The 17,904-nt window shown below is 45.7% G+C and overlaps 2 protein-coding genes across 2 annotated transcripts in view; one reads left to right on the top strand and one right to left on the bottom strand.

The window, feature by feature from the left end:
- SSPN (sarcospan) overlaps window positions 1-4,554 on the bottom strand; it is a 112,004-nt gene extending 107,450 nt beyond the window's left edge. Inside the window, exon 1 of the mRNA XM_025402284.1 lies at window positions 4,414-4,554. The gene's annotated coding sequence lies outside the window, so the exon portion shown is untranslated. The remainder of the gene's footprint in view (window positions 1-4,413) is intronic.
- Window positions 1,446-6,243, top strand: BHLHE41 (basic helix-loop-helix family member e41). The gene is made up of 5 exons (XM_025402281.1): window positions 1,446-1,855; window positions 1,991-2,054; window positions 2,397-2,504; window positions 2,835-2,946; window positions 3,410-6,243. The coding sequence occupies exons 1-5, from the start codon at window positions 1,794-1,796 to the stop codon at window positions 4,498-4,500; spliced, it is 1,437 nt and encodes a 478-aa protein (XP_025258066.1). The 5' UTR covers window positions 1,446-1,793; the 3' UTR covers window positions 4,501-6,243.
- Window positions 6,244-17,904: the final 11,661 nt, after the last annotated feature.

Below are 17,904 nucleotides of genomic sequence, written 5' to 3'. Positions count from 1 at the left end.
CAGACACGTGACCTCCTCCCAGCCGCCGCTTCCCGCGACCCAGATCCGTCCCCGGAACCCGTGCCCGGCGGGGCGGGCTGGGGGACACGTAGCTGGCGCCCCAGTCCCTGCTGCGCCCTGGTGCGTGTACGTTCGGCGTTCTCCCCTCGGTTCACTTATCACTGCCAATAATCAGTGTTTCGGAGATCACCCCGGGAAGAATGTAAATATCCCTCTCGGTGCAGGAAAAACCTTGGTTTTATCTCTATGCTTTTATGTGTATCTAGAGAAATATATATATTCCCTCCATCCCACCCCTGGGAGTCCCTCAAGACATGCTTTCCCCTGGACTCGCAGGGCGGCGTGGGCAGTGCGCATCCCCGGGCACCTCCTGGTAACTCTCACTAGCAGTGAGTCAGGTTCCCGGGGTGGCTCTGGGGAAAGGTAACCCGGCTCTTGCTGGCCTGTGCTTCCCAGCGCCGAGCGCCGCGGCTGCAGGGCGAGCGCGCGCGCGCACGGGTTCCCCGAGCAGTGATGTGGCAGCAGCGGCAGGTCGGATCACGTTGCTGGCCCTGTGCTGGTACCCGTTTGAGACAGGATTAAGGAGGGAGGCTTTGGAGGTGCCAGCGGTAGTAAACGTGGGCTCTGCACACTCCGGGCGTCTCTTATCGCGCGGGGGGACGGGGGGATGGGGAAAGCACGTAGCGTCACCGGAGGCTCGGAACGCGGCGGAGTTGAGCGGGCGGGTGATAAATGCTGCATAGCTTTCCTGTGATAGCCCCTCTCGTGCCACCCCCTTCTCCCTCCCCAGCCCCCCCCCTCAACCCCGGCTGGCTCCCCGCCGCGTTCCTCCAGGAGCACACGCGGCTCCAAACGTCGTCATCTGCTGCTGTGATTAGTGGCACCGCAATTCCGGCTGCTGCGGGGAAGTTTAGGTGGCCCAGGAACGCCGTGTCACCGAAAGACACTTGGATTGCGACATTCGGACCCGGTGACAACGTTTTCAAGTGTCTTAAATCCTTCAAGGAGCGGATTGCAAGTTGCTTCTTCTCGAGGCAACCTCTCCGCCCCACTGATCAGTGAGCAAACAAGTCTCCAAAATTTCCTTTGGGACTCAAGTTTACCCACCGCGAATTCTCTTTTTCTTTCCTTTTTATGGTTCAAACCAACAGCACAGTCGGTGGAAAAGCAAAAAGCCACGTTCACATTCCTGCACCGTAATAACGGACGAACCCAGAGAGTCGCATTTCCGAGCCAAGGAAGCTCAGGCTGCCCCGCACCCCCGCACCCCCGCACCCTCACTTCCCCCTCCCCCTGCCGACTCCATCGCCTTTGGGAAGATGAATAGCTTGGCCGAAGTTGTTTTTCCTTTCCGGTGGCCCTGATCAGGTGTCCCCGCCCCCTCCTGCCGTTCGCCTTCTCTCGCCGCCTTCTCCCGACGCCCCCTCCCGGCCCGGCCCCTCCTCCCCCGCCCCCCTCCGGGCTGGACCGCGGATGGTACGTTCCGCACGTGAGCTGGGTGCTGGTCTGGCCGGCGACGCGCGTGCCCTGTGGCCAAACACTGCCTGGAGTGAGAGCAAACTACCAGCGCAGTGGGGCCGGCGCGAGTGTGCGTGTGTGTGCGTGTGTGTGTGCGAGCGCGGTGGAGGGGGGGACCAACTGCTTCACACTTTCAACACTGCACTGAAGAGGGAGAGCGAGAGAGAGAGACTGGAGACGCACAGATCCCCCCAAGATCTCCCAAGCCTACCGTCCCACAGATTATTGTACAGAGCCCCAAAAATCGAAACAGAGGAAACGAACAGCAGTTGAACATGGACGAAGGAATTCCTCATTTGCAAGAGAGACAGTTACTGGAACATAGAGATTTTATAGGGTAAGGTGCACGCACCCTTGCGACTATCTGTCTAGGCTTTGGTTTGATTTTTCTCTTCTCCAGAAAGTGGTATGGAGCTGGCGAGGGCAGAGCCCCTCCCCGAATGGGTGCCTGATGCTGATTTCTGTTTTGCAGACTGGATTATTCCTCTTTGTATATGTGTAAACCCAAAAGGAGCATGAAACGAGACGATACCAAGGTAAGTGTAAGTTCCCGATATTCCTCATAACCTGCATGGGTAGTTAATTAGGGCCATTGATTTCACAGCCAAGCTCTGCCTGCAAATATATTCCAGCCCCTGAGCTTCCCCAACTGTGAATTTTAAGTGGCTTGCTGGGTACTCTCAAGGGGATATTAAACATCATACCTGAATTTAAATTGCATTGCAGAACAGTCCAGAGGAAAGAGGTTTCTTGGGTGTAGTTTATCACATAGTATGTTTTATGGTGGTGGGGGGTGGGGAGGGACAGAGGAGGGTAATATCCAATAAATGAATGTTTCGCTTACTGTTTTCTCTTTTCCATGACTCTCATATATTAAGGATACCTACAAATTACCGCACAGATTAATAGAAAAGAAAAGAAGAGACCGAATTAATGAATGCATTGCTCAGCTGAAAGATTTACTGCCTGAACATCTGAAATTGACAGTAAGATGCACGTTTTCATTCTTTGCTGCTCTCCAAGGGCGTTTTAATAGTCTGGTGCGACTCCCAGAAAATATAAGAATAAATGTAAATATAAGTTCCTGATTTACAACTTGTGCTATACCGTACAGAGTTTCCCGCAAACTGAGTCGGTGCTCCCGGCTGAAGGCAAGAAATCATTTATAACCTGTCTTGTGGAAAGCTCAAGAAGTATAAGAATAGTACTTCTTTCAAAGTGTTTGCTTAAATTGCTGTGCTGAATGGACAGCCAATTAAGCCAAATGTGTGTTTTTTAAGTAACCAAGTGCCCCTTTCTTTTTTGCACTACTGCAGACTCTGGGGCATCTGGAGAAAGCCGTAGTCTTGGAATTAACTCTGAAACACCTAAAAGCTTTAACCGCCTTAACCGAGCAACAGCATCAGAAGATAATTGCTTTACAGAATGGTAAGTCAGTTCAGGGAGGCCAACCTACCCTGATGAAGCGGGGCAGCCCACAGGGGAGCAGTGTCAGGACTCCTTCACCTGCACCCCACCTCTTTCGGTGGGCTCATGGGTTCCCTCTCATTTGTTAAATTGCTTTATACTTTCCCTTCATTGGAACGAGCCCATTTCCCGAAGCATCCTAGAGGCTTTCAGCAGAACTCGGAGGAATCAGGTTTTAAAGTGGCGGTTGCACCCGCTCCACTTTGGTTTTCAGCTGGGAGGAGAGCGCCCTCTCCCAGCTCCGCACCTCCGCCACCCCCCTTCTCTCGGCAACCGGTGGATTATATCACTTGAATACTGGGGAAAAACCGAGATCACTTTAGTCGATGCAGGGCCCACGTGATAAGCAGATGTTTTAACGTGGGTATGTTTCTTCTTGCCTCCACTCCTCCGTCCCCACCCCCCTATCCCTTCCTCATCCTAGGGGAGCGATCTCTGAAATCGCCCATTCAGTCCGACTTGGATGCGTTCCACTCGGGATTTCAAACATGCGCCAAAGAAGTCTTGCAATACCTCTCCCGGTTTGAGAGCTGGACACCCAGGGAGCCGCGGTGTGTCCAGCTGATCAACCACTTGCACGCCGTGGCCACCCAGTTCTTGCCCACCCCGCAGCTGTTGACTCAACAGGTCCCTCTGAGCAAAGGCACCGGCGCTCCCTCGGCCGCCGGGTCCGCGGCCGCCCCCTGCCTGGAGCGCGCGGGGCAGAAGCTGGAGCCCCTCGCCTACTGCGTGCCGGTCATCCAGCGGACTCAGCCCAGCGCCGAGCTCGCCGCAGAGAACGACACGGACACCGACAGCGGCTACGGCGGCGAAGCCGAGGCCCGGCCGGACCGCGAGAAAGGCAAAGGCGCGGGGGCGAGCCGCGTCACCATCAAGCAGGAGCCTCCCGGGGAGGACTTGCCGGCGCCCAAGAGGATGAAGCTGGATTCCCGCGGCGGCGGCCCGGGGGGCGGCGCGGCGGCGGCGGCAGCTGCGCTCCTGGGGCCCGACCCTGCCGCCGCGGCCGCGCTGCTGAGACCCGACGCCGCCCTGCTCAGCTCGCTGGTGGCGTTCGGCGGAGGCGGGGGCGCGCCCTTCCCGCAGCCCGCGGCCGCAGCGGCCCCCTTCTGCCTGCCCTTCTGCTTCCTCTCGCCTTCTGCAGCCGCCGCCTACGTGCAGCCCTTCCTGGACAAGAGCGGCCTGGAGAAGTATCTGTACCCGGCGGCGGCCGCCGCCCCGTTCCCACTGCTATACCCCGGCATCCCTGCCCCGGCCGCAGCCGCGGCCGCTGCCGCCGCCGCTGCCGCCGCTGCCGCCGCCTTCCCCTGCCTGTCCTCGGTGTTGTCGCCCCCGCCCGAGAAGGCGGGCGCCGCCGCCGCGACCCTCTTGCCGCACGAGGTGGCGCCCCTTGGGGCGCCGCACCCACAACACCCGCACGGCCGCACCCACCTGCCCTTCGCCGGCCCCCGCGAGCCGGGGAACCCGGAGAGCTCTGCTCAGGAAGATCCCTCGCAGCCAGGAAAGGAAGCACCCTGAATCGTTGCGTCTCAAAGGACGGAGGTTCAAGCGGAGTGAGAAGTTAAAACACCCTTAACGTCTTTAAGGGAGGAAGTGTAATAGATGCACGATAGGCATAAACAAGAACAACAAAACAGGTGTTATGTGTACATTTGGAGTTCCTGTTTTGCTCATCCCTCACCACCCCACCCTCCACACACTAACATCCCTTTCTTCCCCCCACCAGCTGTAAAAGATCCTCTGCGAAAGATATATATATATATTTTTTAATAATCCCCCAAATAAGTTTTGTCCCTTTTTAGGCCATGTTCCATTATCTCTTAAAATTGGAACCTAATTCGAGAGGAAGTCAGAAGGGTCTGTTCTATGGGTAAGCTAGGTGAACCCCGGGGTAGGGGAAACATGTTAACACCTTTGACGTCTTTGACTGAAGTTGACATGGAACAGCAGATAGTTGTTATGTAGAGGTAGTTCTCAAAGCTGCCCTGCCTGTTTTAGGAGACTTTCCACAAACAGATTGAGGATCTTTTAGAATTGAATTTACTCTTCAGTATTTTCTAATGTTCAGCTTTCTAAAAGGCATCTATTTTTCAAAGAAGTGAGGATGCAGTTGCTCACGTTGCAACTTATTCTGAAGTGGTTTAAATGGTATCTCTTAGTAACTTGCACTTGTTAAAGAAACACGGAGCTGGGCCATCGTCAGAACTAAGTCAGGGAAGGTGATGGATGAGAAGGCCAGAATCATTCCTAGTACATTTGCTAACACTTTATTGAGAAATTGACCATGAATCAATGGACTCACCTTAATTTCTTTATCTATCTATACAAATTTCTGTTTATCCATAGATAGGTATCTACACATACACATCTCGAGTGCATCTATTCCCACTCTCATTAATCCATCATGTTCCTAAATTTTTGTAATCTTACTGTAAAAAAGTGCACTGAACTTAAAAACAAAACAAAACAAAAGTCCAAACTGATATATCCTATATTCTGCTAAATGACAAAAGTGAACGAAAGCATTTAACTGGTCAATTTTGATTGGAAATGCTGTAAAGATATGGAATGAAGTCCTGTGAGGCCTTCCTATCTCCAAGTCTATGTATTTTCTGGAGACCAAACCAGATACCAGATAATCACAAAGAAAGCTTTTTTAATAAGGCTTAAACCAAGGCCTTGTCTAGATATTTTTAGTTTGTTGCCAAGGTAGCACTGTGAGAAATCTCACTTGGATGTTATGTAAGGGGTGAGACACAACAGTCTGACTATGAGTGAGGAAAATATCTGGGTCTTTTCGTCAGTTTGGTGCATTTGCTGCTGCTGTTGCTACTGTTTGCCTCAAACGCTGTGTTTAAACAACGTTAAACTCTTAGCCTACAAGGTGGCTCTTATGTACATAGTTGTTAATACATCCAATTAATGATGTCTGACATGCTATTTTTGTAGGGAGAAAATATGTGCTAATGATATTTTGAGTTAAAATATCTTTTGGGGAGGATTTGCTGAAAAGTTGCACTTTTGTTACAACGCTTATGCTTGGTACAAGCTTATGCTGTCTTAAATTATTTTAAAAAAATAAATACTGTCTGCAAGAAACCAGCTGGTTTAGAAAAGTTTAGTATGTGAAGATAAACTAGAAATTATCTTTATATTCTAGTATTTTCAGCACTCCATAAATTCTATTACCTAAATATTGCCACACTATTTTGTGATTTAAAAATTCTTACTAAGGAATAAAAACTTTAATATACAGTATGATATTGTCTAATAATTAAAAAAGACAATGGATGCTCAATTAGTTTTGAGATATCTATGACTGTAGGGATACAAATCACTGAGGTTCTCAGATATACAGCTTTTTTTGTCATTGGCTTGATGTCACACATTTCCAATCTCTTGCAAGCCTCCAGGCTCTGGCTGTGTCTACCTGCTTGTTTCCAATGTATCTTAATGAAAAGTGCAAAAGAAAAACCTACCAATTAACTTGTGTGATTTGTTTATGTTAGACCCAATTTTCTATTGTTTTAATGATTGACAAGGTTTTCACTTTTTGTCTGTGACATCAGATAGCCTCTCTAGTATGGTCAGGTGTTTCTCTTTCACTGGGTCTTGTATAAATAGATGATCACATAGGGGTGCTTAACATGAGAGTGTTTTGGCTTCTTAATTTTTATAAAATAATTCTGTCATGGGACTTTATCATGGAATTCCAGGATCAGAAATAATTTCTAGACTTTTCTCAAATTTCCATTCAAATCTGTGACATGATACAAACTGAGTGAAGGATTGTCAGCTTTTAGTTTCAGGCATGTTCTTCACAACCCCCTTGATTTTTGAAAAATGTTTAAATGAGAGTCACATTGTATAAGATGTAGAAAAAGTGCTCCCTCTGCTGACTTCATGGCAACTGAACTGCAAGTCATAACAGTGTGGAGCCAGGAGCCAGGGCTCATCCAGTCCCCTGCATTTCCTCATAGGAAAAAAAGAAAGGAAGCCCAGAGATATTAAGTATCTTCCCAAGGTCACAGAGCTACCTAGAGTCAGCACTAGCACTAGTGGCCAGCTCTATCATATCCTTCAGTCAGTCAACTACTTCCCATTGCAGTATCTTGGACCAAGTAAGCTGAACTTGATTGAGCACCCTTCATGAAGCTTTGTAACAAACCATAGAACAAAGGAAACTGAAATTAACACTGGAAAACTATGTAGGATTTTCGAGCATTGTTAATTTATTGAACTTTAGAAAAATTATCTGAATCAGAATGGGAAAAACAGCATTTCAAATATTTTGAGCTATATTTTGATGCTACTACTGTAGTAATATTAGTTTCATAACCAAAAAGGATTAAGAGTGAATCAGAGGATAATACAATGTTTTTAGCATGTGTATAATTTTGGTAGAATGAGATAAAAAAACTTCAGAGTTGGGCCAGATTTTATAAGTCAGTTATTTAGTCCAAGTACCCATATGGTAACATAAGATAAAGTTAGAACAGAAATGCAAAAATAATATTATCTATATTGCATCTAAAATCTGAAAAAATGTTATTCTGGTCATTGATTTATTTTAATGAATTAAAAGGCTTAAGTCACTATAATTCATTATAATTCATTAAAGAGGCTTCTATACTTGCAGTGGTGAAATTTCAGTTAAAATGATTTTCCAACTTCAGGCAAATATGAATCTTGAGTCAGTGTTTTTATTAACATAGTATTATACTCATAAAAATTTAATTTTACATACATATATTTTACGTAATATTTTAAAAGATTAATTTTATATACACATATTTCTTAGCAAACTTTATATTGAATTGGAAAAAAGGCCCTTCCCTCCCCTCCAAAGAGCTAACCTTAAGCACGTTTTCAAGGCACTAGAAACAACACTTTAATAGCTATGTAAAATTTGGAGTTTTAGTTCCTATCATTGTGAAACTATTTTTCATTTAGTTCCCTGTTTCTGGCCATCCAGGCCATGACTTTGGTTATTGCCGGTCACCTGAGATTTGTTCAAAAGTTATGTAAAAAGAGGCTCAGCCTGCTCCTTTCTATGTCACAGGTCAATTCTTAACCTTTCCATGGAAAGTGATTGCCAGCAGAGCCTCTGGAGAGACATGGCTGGGCAAACACACGAAGGATTTTACATTAGCTAGAAATGAACGGAGCTCTCATGAATGTCTTAAGACCATTATATTGCCAAAAGCTGGCTGTAGTGTTGTGATCATGGTATTCTACTTCAGGTAGCAACCTGATATTTTTCATTAAACAAAAATTCTTAACCTATTGGGACCCTCAGCTCAATATATTTAGACCCATCCATTGTTCTCACTGTTATTTTAAACAAGTTCAAGATGGATTTACAGTGCATGCTAAAGTCCCATGGAAGTTCCAGTTTTTCATAGAAGAATTTAAGTAAGGGATTGATGTGGGAAATTATCACATATTTTCTGTGATTAAGATGGGATTTATACTAGAAAACATGCACAGCATGTACTTTAAAAATATGCTATTCTAGGAGTTCTACGTTTGTTTTAAAATTGGGTTTCTTATGCTCGTTCAGAGATTCCATATTGAAAACTCCAAACAAATACAAAACCACCTTTTAAAAGTTGATATTTTAAAATTCTAAATTCAGTGATGCCTCGTTTGTCTGACACGAAGGACAAACGGTCAATGGTTTAGAAAACTAAAGCTTCTATGTTCAAATGCCAATGCTGTTTTTCATTTTTGAATTTTATTTTAGTGGAAAGCATACTAAAATGTATTACACATATCCTCTAAAATGTCTTACCCTGGACATACTTAACCTTTCTCAATAATTCAGGGTCAGCATTGTAAACATCATTTTTGCACTATGCATGACATCTGGGAGTAATTGCACCTGCACCAAATTCTTTTTGAGTTCTACCTGCTTTTTATAGGGTTTTTCAGTCTCTTTACGCACAGCTAGCCTGTCAGCTGTCACGTCTTGAAGCCTCAGAGTGCTTCCTCCAACTCTTATCTAATTTGCTACCTCTGACTTACTGTGGGCTGGGAAACCATTTAAACACACTACCACACCCATTTTTGAAATGTGCTAAAATTAGAGTAAATAGGCTCTGACAGAGGACCTGAAGGGTTGTTCTACAAGTAAGTTGTGTGAATTTGTAGAATCTGTGACCTTTTCTTCCCAAAGCTTTTTGTTTCCTTTAACTTACAGATTCTCAGCGATGCTTCTTATCAGATTACTTATGCAAAAGCCTTCAAATACATTATATATTTCGCCATCATTTTATTACATAAAAATAAAAGCAACTTGCTAATGGTTTTAGCCCACAACTAACCACAAAGTAAACAAATTTGCATGTCAGGAATAAGTTATTTGATTGGATGAACACTTCTCTCCAGTTGCTAAGAATAGGGGACGGAGGGCCACTAGTGAAACTGATTCAGCATTTTGATTTAAGGATGACTCTGGCTCCTGCTTCTAGTATGTAACCTCCTCTGCCTCTGGGTGTTGGACCTCTTGGGTGGCCGGTAGAATGCAAAACTATTCTGGGGAACTGGCAGGATGGGTGTGTAGGCCCAGATGCTGCCTCTGAATTTAGACACACCCATGGTGAGAGGTTTCAGACTCCTCATTGATTACAGCATATTCCTTTTTTTTGTTGAGTTTATGTATTCAATAAATGGTGTGGGGATTTGTTTTGCTCACTGTATGTGAGGTGCCATGGTAAGCACTAGAGAATCAAAGATTCACCTCTGAAGATCTCAGAGTCTAATGTGGGTGATAGACCTATACTAAAATAAATTACATTGCAACACAGTAAGTGCTATCCAGGGATGGATACAATGCTGTGCTGGGGGTGGGAGCTACTAATTGCATCTAAGTGAGGAGGCCTAGGTGAGAAGTAGCTGGGTTTTACAGACGGAACAGCAGCACAATAAGGGCATGAGGCCATCTCCAAAGAGAAGGCTCTGGCCTACCCTGCTCCCGTGCTAAGCTGCACTACAGTTTATGTATGTTTTTACAGTAAAACTCTCTATATTTAGAGATGACATTATCAGGTACATAAATCATAGGGAATCAATCTACCAAAAAAAAAAAAAAAAATCCTCCTAGAACAAACACACGAATTTAGAAAAGTTACAGAAGAAAACATCAATAAACAAATATACATTGTATTTTTATACACTAGCAATGAACAACTGGAAATGAAACTTTAAAAAGTGCCACTTAAAATAAGCTGCAGTGCAGTTTAATTGGCTATATATGACTTGAGGTCTGAGCAAGGATTTCCTAACTTGCCAGTCTCTTTAGAATTTGACTGCTATCCTGGCTCTCACCAAAATCGCCTCCTGAGGATTTGAACCATGGGCTGGGACTAGGGAGTCATGATATTTCCTGCTGCAAAGTGAGACGTGATAGTATTCAGAGCATGATCATATCTCATGTGGTAGGGGAAAAAACAGCAGTACCTCATGAGCGGCTCTGTGTCTCACCTCCTCCATCTATCTGTTTTACAAAAGAAACTAATGGTGACTTCTTTCCCTTCGAGTAAGGGAGTGAGAGAGACAGAGCAGCTCTAGAGGGAAACACGGCATCCTAAGGCCTGACTTTCAAAAACCTTTGGGAGGAAACTGAGGCAAAGAACTAGTCCAAGGTCATATAGCTCAGTAACAGAACCAGGATTTTTGGTTCTGAGTCTAGTGCTCTTTATACTTTTATACCATAGTTTTAGTAATGGGGAGGGACAGGCTGAGGTTTTCTCACGGAATGAGTTGAGCTAGTCCGTGTGCGATCCTCAGAGGCAGAGTATACTTGACGGTGAAGAAGGAAAGATGATCAGCATAATAACCTTGCTAAATTATGGCATAGAGTATGCAATCATTTTGAGAGAGATGAAATTCTAGGGAAATAATTTTCAAAGTCTCCTACAAACAACCATACTATTCCATCGTCCACTCACTTCGGAGACATCCAGAAATGTGCCTTTCCTAGTTAGGAAGTCTCCACATTATCTGGTGGGCTTTCTACCTCTCTATACCTGTGTGGTCCCGGTTGTGCCCTAGAGGTTCTCTATAACAGAAGGGATCACGACCAAAATAACCTATGAAGCTGGTCAGAGAGAACCTCTAGAATCCAGCAAGCTGGAGACAGGGCCATGTGCTACAGTTTTTATATAGAGTATTTTTAGGGCACTGTGAACTTTAGCTAAGGTTTCAACTTTGGAGCCTTTTCCATATGGGTGTGCACACAGAGTATTATGTGCTTCACAACAGAGATATTGAATATCTGCCAGATAGTTTAATACATGTTGCTTCCATATGCGGCCTTGCGGCTTCCTCACTGTGATTCGAAAATTAGCTGTAACAGGGGGGACTTCAGTCTGGACCCAACCCCTGCCGACCTGTAACTCAGAGCAACCAGAAAAACCCTTATAACATAGCATTATAAAGACACAGGATTCTAAGACATCTTAAGCAGGACTTAGTTTTCAAATATATATTACCTTGAACAAGGCTCATCTATCTGCATAGCCATATCGTGGCTGTGTAAACCGCGTATGACCAGAGAGGCGCCTGACTGCATGCACCCCCGAAGGTCTCTGCAGACCCAAGTGGGTGCGATAATGGATTGATTTCTAAGCTGTGCCTGTTAAGATCCTCAAGCAAACCAACCCTTGCTCCTTGAATCAACGTTTGAGCGCTGCATGGGGGGCTGGGGGGAAAGAAAGGAGGGGGGAATAATGTCATCAGCCTTGAGCTCTTCAAGGAGCTCTAGGATTGGAGAGAGAGGAGAAGCATTCTTAGGTTGCCTAGCGATAAAGCTGCAGATGATATCATTCTCCCCGAGGCCGGCCTCCCCGCCCGGTTTTCCTTCCTCCCTTCCCCGCTCCAGTCTCCCACGCCTAGGTTCAAAGTACAGCCGCGCGGGGTTAGGGAACCGGGGCCGGACGCGGCGCTGTCACGTGCGTCCGCACATGTCTGGGCGCACGCTGAGCAGCACGTGAGAGGGGGCGGGGAGGGGCGGGACCTGCTCGCAGCCCTGGCGCGTGCGCGCTGCCCCTCTGCGACCGCACTTCTCCAGACGCTGGCCCCGGGACGGTGGCTGGCGGCGGGGTGGGGGACCGCGGGGACCGTCGGGCCGAGGGCGGAGCCGGGGCGGCCGGGCCCGGGCGCGCTCTCCCGACAGCTGCACCACACCCTTCCCGGCTGCGTCTCCGCAGGCCAGCCCTGGGTAGTCATCCCTCCCGAATTAAAGCTGGCTCTGACTCAGGACTCCTCGAACCATTCTGACACAGCAGTTTCCAAGGGGCCCTCCTGGGCGCGGGTTACGCGAAGGTCGACACCCGCCTCAAAAGGGCCTTGGGGCGGGAACTCCGGTCTAGGGCGGGCCGCGGCCGGGCGGGACCCCAGCAGTCCCTGGGCCAGGACTTGCGGGGAAAACCCCGGGCGGTGGGTGGGGGTGGGGAGAAAGTCCTAGAGCAGAGTTCTGGGCAAACGAGGTGTCGCAGTACCGGCTCTCGGAGGCATTACATCTTTTCACTGGTCTCACATGGAGTTTTGCAAATTGAATTCCCACTAATTAAGCACTAGGCCATTTAATTGTGATGAAATACACTGTGACTTTCCGTTCAAGGCGTAAAGTAACAGAAGTGATTTTATGGCACTAACGGATTTTGCATGGTGCAGTAAAACGAGGGAAAGTAACGTAGCCAGGGGCCGGAGGATGGATTTGTTTTTTGTTTTCTTGTTTGTTTTTTAAGTTACCGTCTAGAAAGTTATTTACAAACCCCTTTTGGGCAAATTGATCGTCTAACACTTTCACTCTTGGAAGTAACCACGTCGATTTTGTAACACTTTCTGAAACATGCCTGTTTATAAACAGTCTAAAATGAACAATTAGTTTGGAGAAATTTGGAGTTCATAGTGTCTTTTAGATAACTGAATATACCCAAGGGTGTTGCAAAAGTAGGGAAGTACCACCACCCTCTGCAAATATGGCTTTCGTCATGTGATGGAAAAAGATCTCAGACGTTGCCAGAAATATCTGGACAGGTCAGGTGCCAGTATTTGCTAAGACATTACAGAATGGTTGTAATCTCTCCAGTCTAAATGGCACAGTGAGTGCCACCCTGGAGACAGGCTGCTGGAAGCTAACAGACATTAACAAAACACAAGGCATCCTTTGTTTGTTGTTTGCTTGTTAATGATATGTATGCATAATGTCCTATAGGTTGAGTTTCAATTGCACTTCCTCCCCTCCCCCGGACCCCCACCACGTTAGACTGTTTTCACGAGACAATTTAGTCATTAATATTCTGAAAGGTTGAAAAAGCAAAGATAAACTTCAAACATTCACTCAAATATATATTGAGTTTCTACTATGTGCCAGGCGTTGGAAATACACCAGCGACCATACAGACAAGGTTATAACCCCTCATGATGTTTATGACTCCTAGCAAAGTCTCAAAGCTTCCCAGGCATTTGCCAACACAATGATTATTTATAACAATTAGTCATCCTCTTCCTCAGCACGAATTTTTTTCGGTTGACCCTTAGGAAGAATGTCAGGTGAAAGGGCTGGATCTCAATTCCTACTCACTGTCTCCTTTTTCTTCTCTCGTTTCCTCACGCCTTTCATGCTAGCCTCCCTGCTGGTCTTCCAGCAGGACAGGCTTGATTCTTTATCAGAATATTTGCATTTTTTTTCCCTCTTCTGCCTGCCAGACTGAGTCCCCAGATATCTGGAAAGCCAATTCCATCACCACCTCTCCCCCACCTTTTGTAAGTCTTTTTTCAAATACCGTTCTTTAGAAAGGCCTTCCCCGAGCAGCCCATAGGCAATATATAAAAATAGTTCCTCCCCACCAACAACATTCTTTTATTTTTACTTTTTTGTTTTTCTTCATAGCAGGTATCACCTCTGTCATAGTGTATGTACAACAGTGTTCTGTGTGTGTATAAACACTCATAATCTGTTTATGGCTTGTCCACCTCAATAGGATAAGCAGGGACTTGGATTGGTTCGTTGCTTTGTGCAGTGCAAGAATGGTGTCTGGCAATAAATAAGTAAATAAATATGGCCTTTTGTAAATAAATATGTATGGACTCTCAATAAATATATTCTGGATGGATGAATGAACATTTCTAGCAACTAGTTCAGTTTGATCACCTCCAAAGATAACAGCGCACAACTTCTCAAAGCATCGCATTGTGTGTTACGAATCCATTTCCTCCACTCTTACTGAACACTTGCTATGTCCCAGGCACTGTGTGACCCAAAGAATAAACTACATAGAGAAATCAGCAAGTGGGAAGGAGGCAAAGGCAGTGAACACCTTATACCTGCAAATGGGAAAAGATTCAGCCTGATTTGGAAGCTTATGGGAAACAGTGATGAAGCATTAATGGAGTTCCCTTAACAGTAGAGTTAATTCAATTTCACCTTAGTCCAAATTATGGCAAGTTACCATGTCTAAAAAATTGCTCATCTAGTGAGGTTCCTTCTGTAAAATTGAAAATTAAAGGAGATTTTGATCATTTGATCCCTTTAGTCAGCAAGAATAGCTGTAATAGCCCTGTAGAGGAAGAACTGAGTTTCAAAACTTGCAAAATAGGTTGTATCTCACCTCTTAGATGGCCCCAACCCCTGTGTGGAAACAGATCCTCAGAATGTGACCCATAATGGAATGTACAACACATGTGACTAAGGCTTGACAGTCTCAGCTACTTCAGCTCTAGGCTGGCTCTACCATGTGTGGTCATCTTTGTCCGTTTATCAATGAGTTTCTTCAACGCAAGGCTCAGTATTTATTTGTGTAATCTCAGCACCTAGCACAATGCCTGGCACACAGTAAGTACTCAATAAATGGCTATTGAAATTCAAACCCGCCTTTCCATTCCCACAGTGACTGTTCTAGTTCAAACCCTTATCAACTCTCACCTGGACTGTTGCAAGAGACTACTTAACGGCCTTTGTCCAATCTCCCTTTCCCCAAGCATTGACCACATAGCCAGCACAATTAACTTTCTTTTTTTTTCCCCCCCCCCAAAAATGGAGTCTTGCTCAGTCCCACAGAGCTGGAGTGCAGTGGCGTGATCTCGGCTCACTGCAACCTCTGCCTCCGGGTTCAAGCAATTCTCCTGCCTCAGCCTCCCGAGTAGCTGGGATTACAGGCACCGCCACCATGCCCAGCTAAATTTTGTATTTTTATCACAGACGGGGTTTCACCATGTTGGCCACACTGGTCTCGAACTCCTGACCTCGTGAACTGCTCATCTTGGCCTCCCAAAGTGCTGGGATTACAGATGTGAGCCACCACGCCCAATTAACTTTCTAAACACAGAAAGTATACCAAAGCATAGTCAGGGACTCCCTTCATAGTCATGAAGACTGTGAAGGCTTAAACCTTCCCTTCTGGTTTCACTCTCTTCCATTTCCTCCCTTGTCCTGTTTCCCCTGACCGAAAAATGGGCATCTAATGGCCTAGTTGCACCAAACTACTGCAGGTTCCCTGAATATGCTTTGCACTCTCAAATGTTTGTCTTTAGGTAGATTAACTTACATTTGGATACCTCCTACTCATCCTTCAAAACTCAGCTCAAATTGCACCTCCTCTGTGAAAACTTCCATAACTATTTTAGTCAAAACTTAACCTCACCCACTTTTTTACTCTTAGCCCTTTCTTTAAATCTCCATTTTGATGTTTAACATCTTATTCCACAAACGTGCATGTACAAGAAGTGATGGATATTCTTATTTTCTCTCATGAAGTCTGACTTCACGCCACCTCCCCAAGGGCTGTTGGAAAATGATCTCAGTCATCGTGGACTCTCCTGCCCCCCTCCCCTCCCCAAACTCTTTAGGATTTTTCACAAGGACTCGGGATTTCAGGAACCAGGGAAAGGACCCCTTCTTTCTCAGACTGCCCTAGATAACTGTCAGTGTCAGAGCCTGCTGTTTAGTATCCTTGCCTTCTCTGCCACTTTCTGGGTAGGAGTCTTTGCTGATGCTGGAAACCCCAGGCCTTAGGGGCGTGGTGTCCCTATTTCCCTCCTGGGCTTTGCCACGCCCAAGGAGCTGCACACCTGTGCCCCACTGCTTATTGTTTCTGCCTCCACTCCTTCCCCCTAACAAAATCTCCAGCTTTATTTAGAGAGGGCTGCAGAGACCAGGCAGCTAACCTGAATGAATGGTATTGGCAGAGAAAATGGTAGGGACCAGAGTGAACTGGAGGTTGCGCCTCCTTTAAAAGGGACAGACATTACTCAGCTCCAAGCAATTGCAGCCTGGTGAAAATGTAGGCCCAGTATTGCGAGATCATCTAATTTTTCCAGGAAAAGCTGAAATCTAGATTTTATGTGAAATCTACTTTCAAAGTTTTGGCAATTATTTTTGAAAACTTCAAAACACTATTCATTACACATGAAACCTATCTGTAAAAGTATTATTCAATCTGGAGAAGCCTGCTTTGAGACCTCTGCTTTAACAAAGGAAAAAAAAAGGGCCCAGCAGGAGGTTTTCTTCAAAACTCCCGTGATATAACTAGCCCCAGAGCCATTCTTGAAAATGGTTGAGGGGGAAAATGCAAGGAGAACAGACACAAAGTAATGCCTCAATAAATTATCCTGTCACATTGAGACTCTTCACATTGTATTGTAATTAATTGTGTATGTCTCCAGCACCTGGACACACTAACACTCCTGTCAGGCAGATTGGCACCACCTCCAGCCTTTGCTTGGCCTGCGCTGCTGTCTGTCAGACTGTTTACTTGTTCTTAGCTCCTTCTCGAATTTCCTTATGACCCTCCCAGACTTCTCTCTCCCACTTACCCCAAGACCTTGGCTTATTTCCAGACTCCTCTCTCTCAGGAAAATCCCTATTTCACCAAGAAAATTCTGCCGATGGTCATGCTCTCCCCAACTTTCAGCCCTCCCTACTTTCCTCCTCCCGTGTCCTCACTTTCCTTCCAGCTGCAGAGGAAACGTGACCCTCCTCCTGCTCAAAGCCAAGGCTTCCATTTGTGCCATTGGTGATGCGTTGAAACTACCTGTTAAAACTCCCCTATCGCTGCATGTAACACGTCTGGACCTCTGTTAAGAGAGATCTGTTGCTCATTCATCATTGCATTCCTGGAGTCTAGTACACTCCCTGGGACAGGGAAGAGGATCAATAAACATTTATTGAATAAATACCTTTTTAAAAACTCTGGAGGCTGGGGCAGTCCTGAAACTTTCTAGAGACACGAGACAACTGTTGAAACCCAAGTTTTCATAGGTTATTGATCTAGGGAGGGTAGTTTCCCTGACTCTGTGTGTGGGCTAATTTTGGAGGAGATAATCCAGGAGGGAATGTAGCTGGCAGGCCAGGGAGTTTCTCCTGGGTCAGGTTGGTGCCATCCAGCTGTGAGTTCGCTGTATGAAACCTCCTGTCTGTCTTCTCTGGTTACTGCTAGTGAGGCTGGCCTTCTGGTACTTGCTGAGGGGAGCAAAGGGGAGCCTCCGTGACCAAGGTGTCACATTGCTCTCTGTCCTCTTGCGTTTTTCCCCCATTAAGACACCACTACTCCATTAAAAGATTTGTTTTTGGGGAAAAGACAGTAAGCACCAAGCGCTCTTACTCCTTGTATGTTTTCTCTTCTTTTTTCTTGTAACTTAAACTTTTTTTTTTAGTTTGATGGTATCTTAACATCCATATAAATCATCTGATTATTTTTATCTTTAATCCTACTCTCACGTAGGATTAAAGTATCTCATGTCCTATTTTAAATCTTACCTTATTATCCTGTTGGCTTTCAACCTTTACTTACTTAGAATATCTGTTGTAAATTATTTCATAACTGACCTCATTTTTAACTTTGACCTTAGTTATTTTAACCTACTAATTTTCTCTTTAAATTTATCTTCTTGCTCCAAACTTTATTCAGTTTATCT

Source organism: Theropithecus gelada, chromosome 11 (assembly GCF_003255815.1).
Source record: "Theropithecus gelada isolate Dixy chromosome 11, Tgel_1.0, whole genome shotgun sequence".
NCBI classification, from domain to species: domain Eukaryota; kingdom Metazoa; phylum Chordata; class Mammalia; order Primates; family Cercopithecidae; genus Theropithecus; species Theropithecus gelada.
The sequence above is the reverse complement of the archived record's forward strand: the minus strand, read 5'-3'. Positions and strand labels throughout refer to the sequence as shown.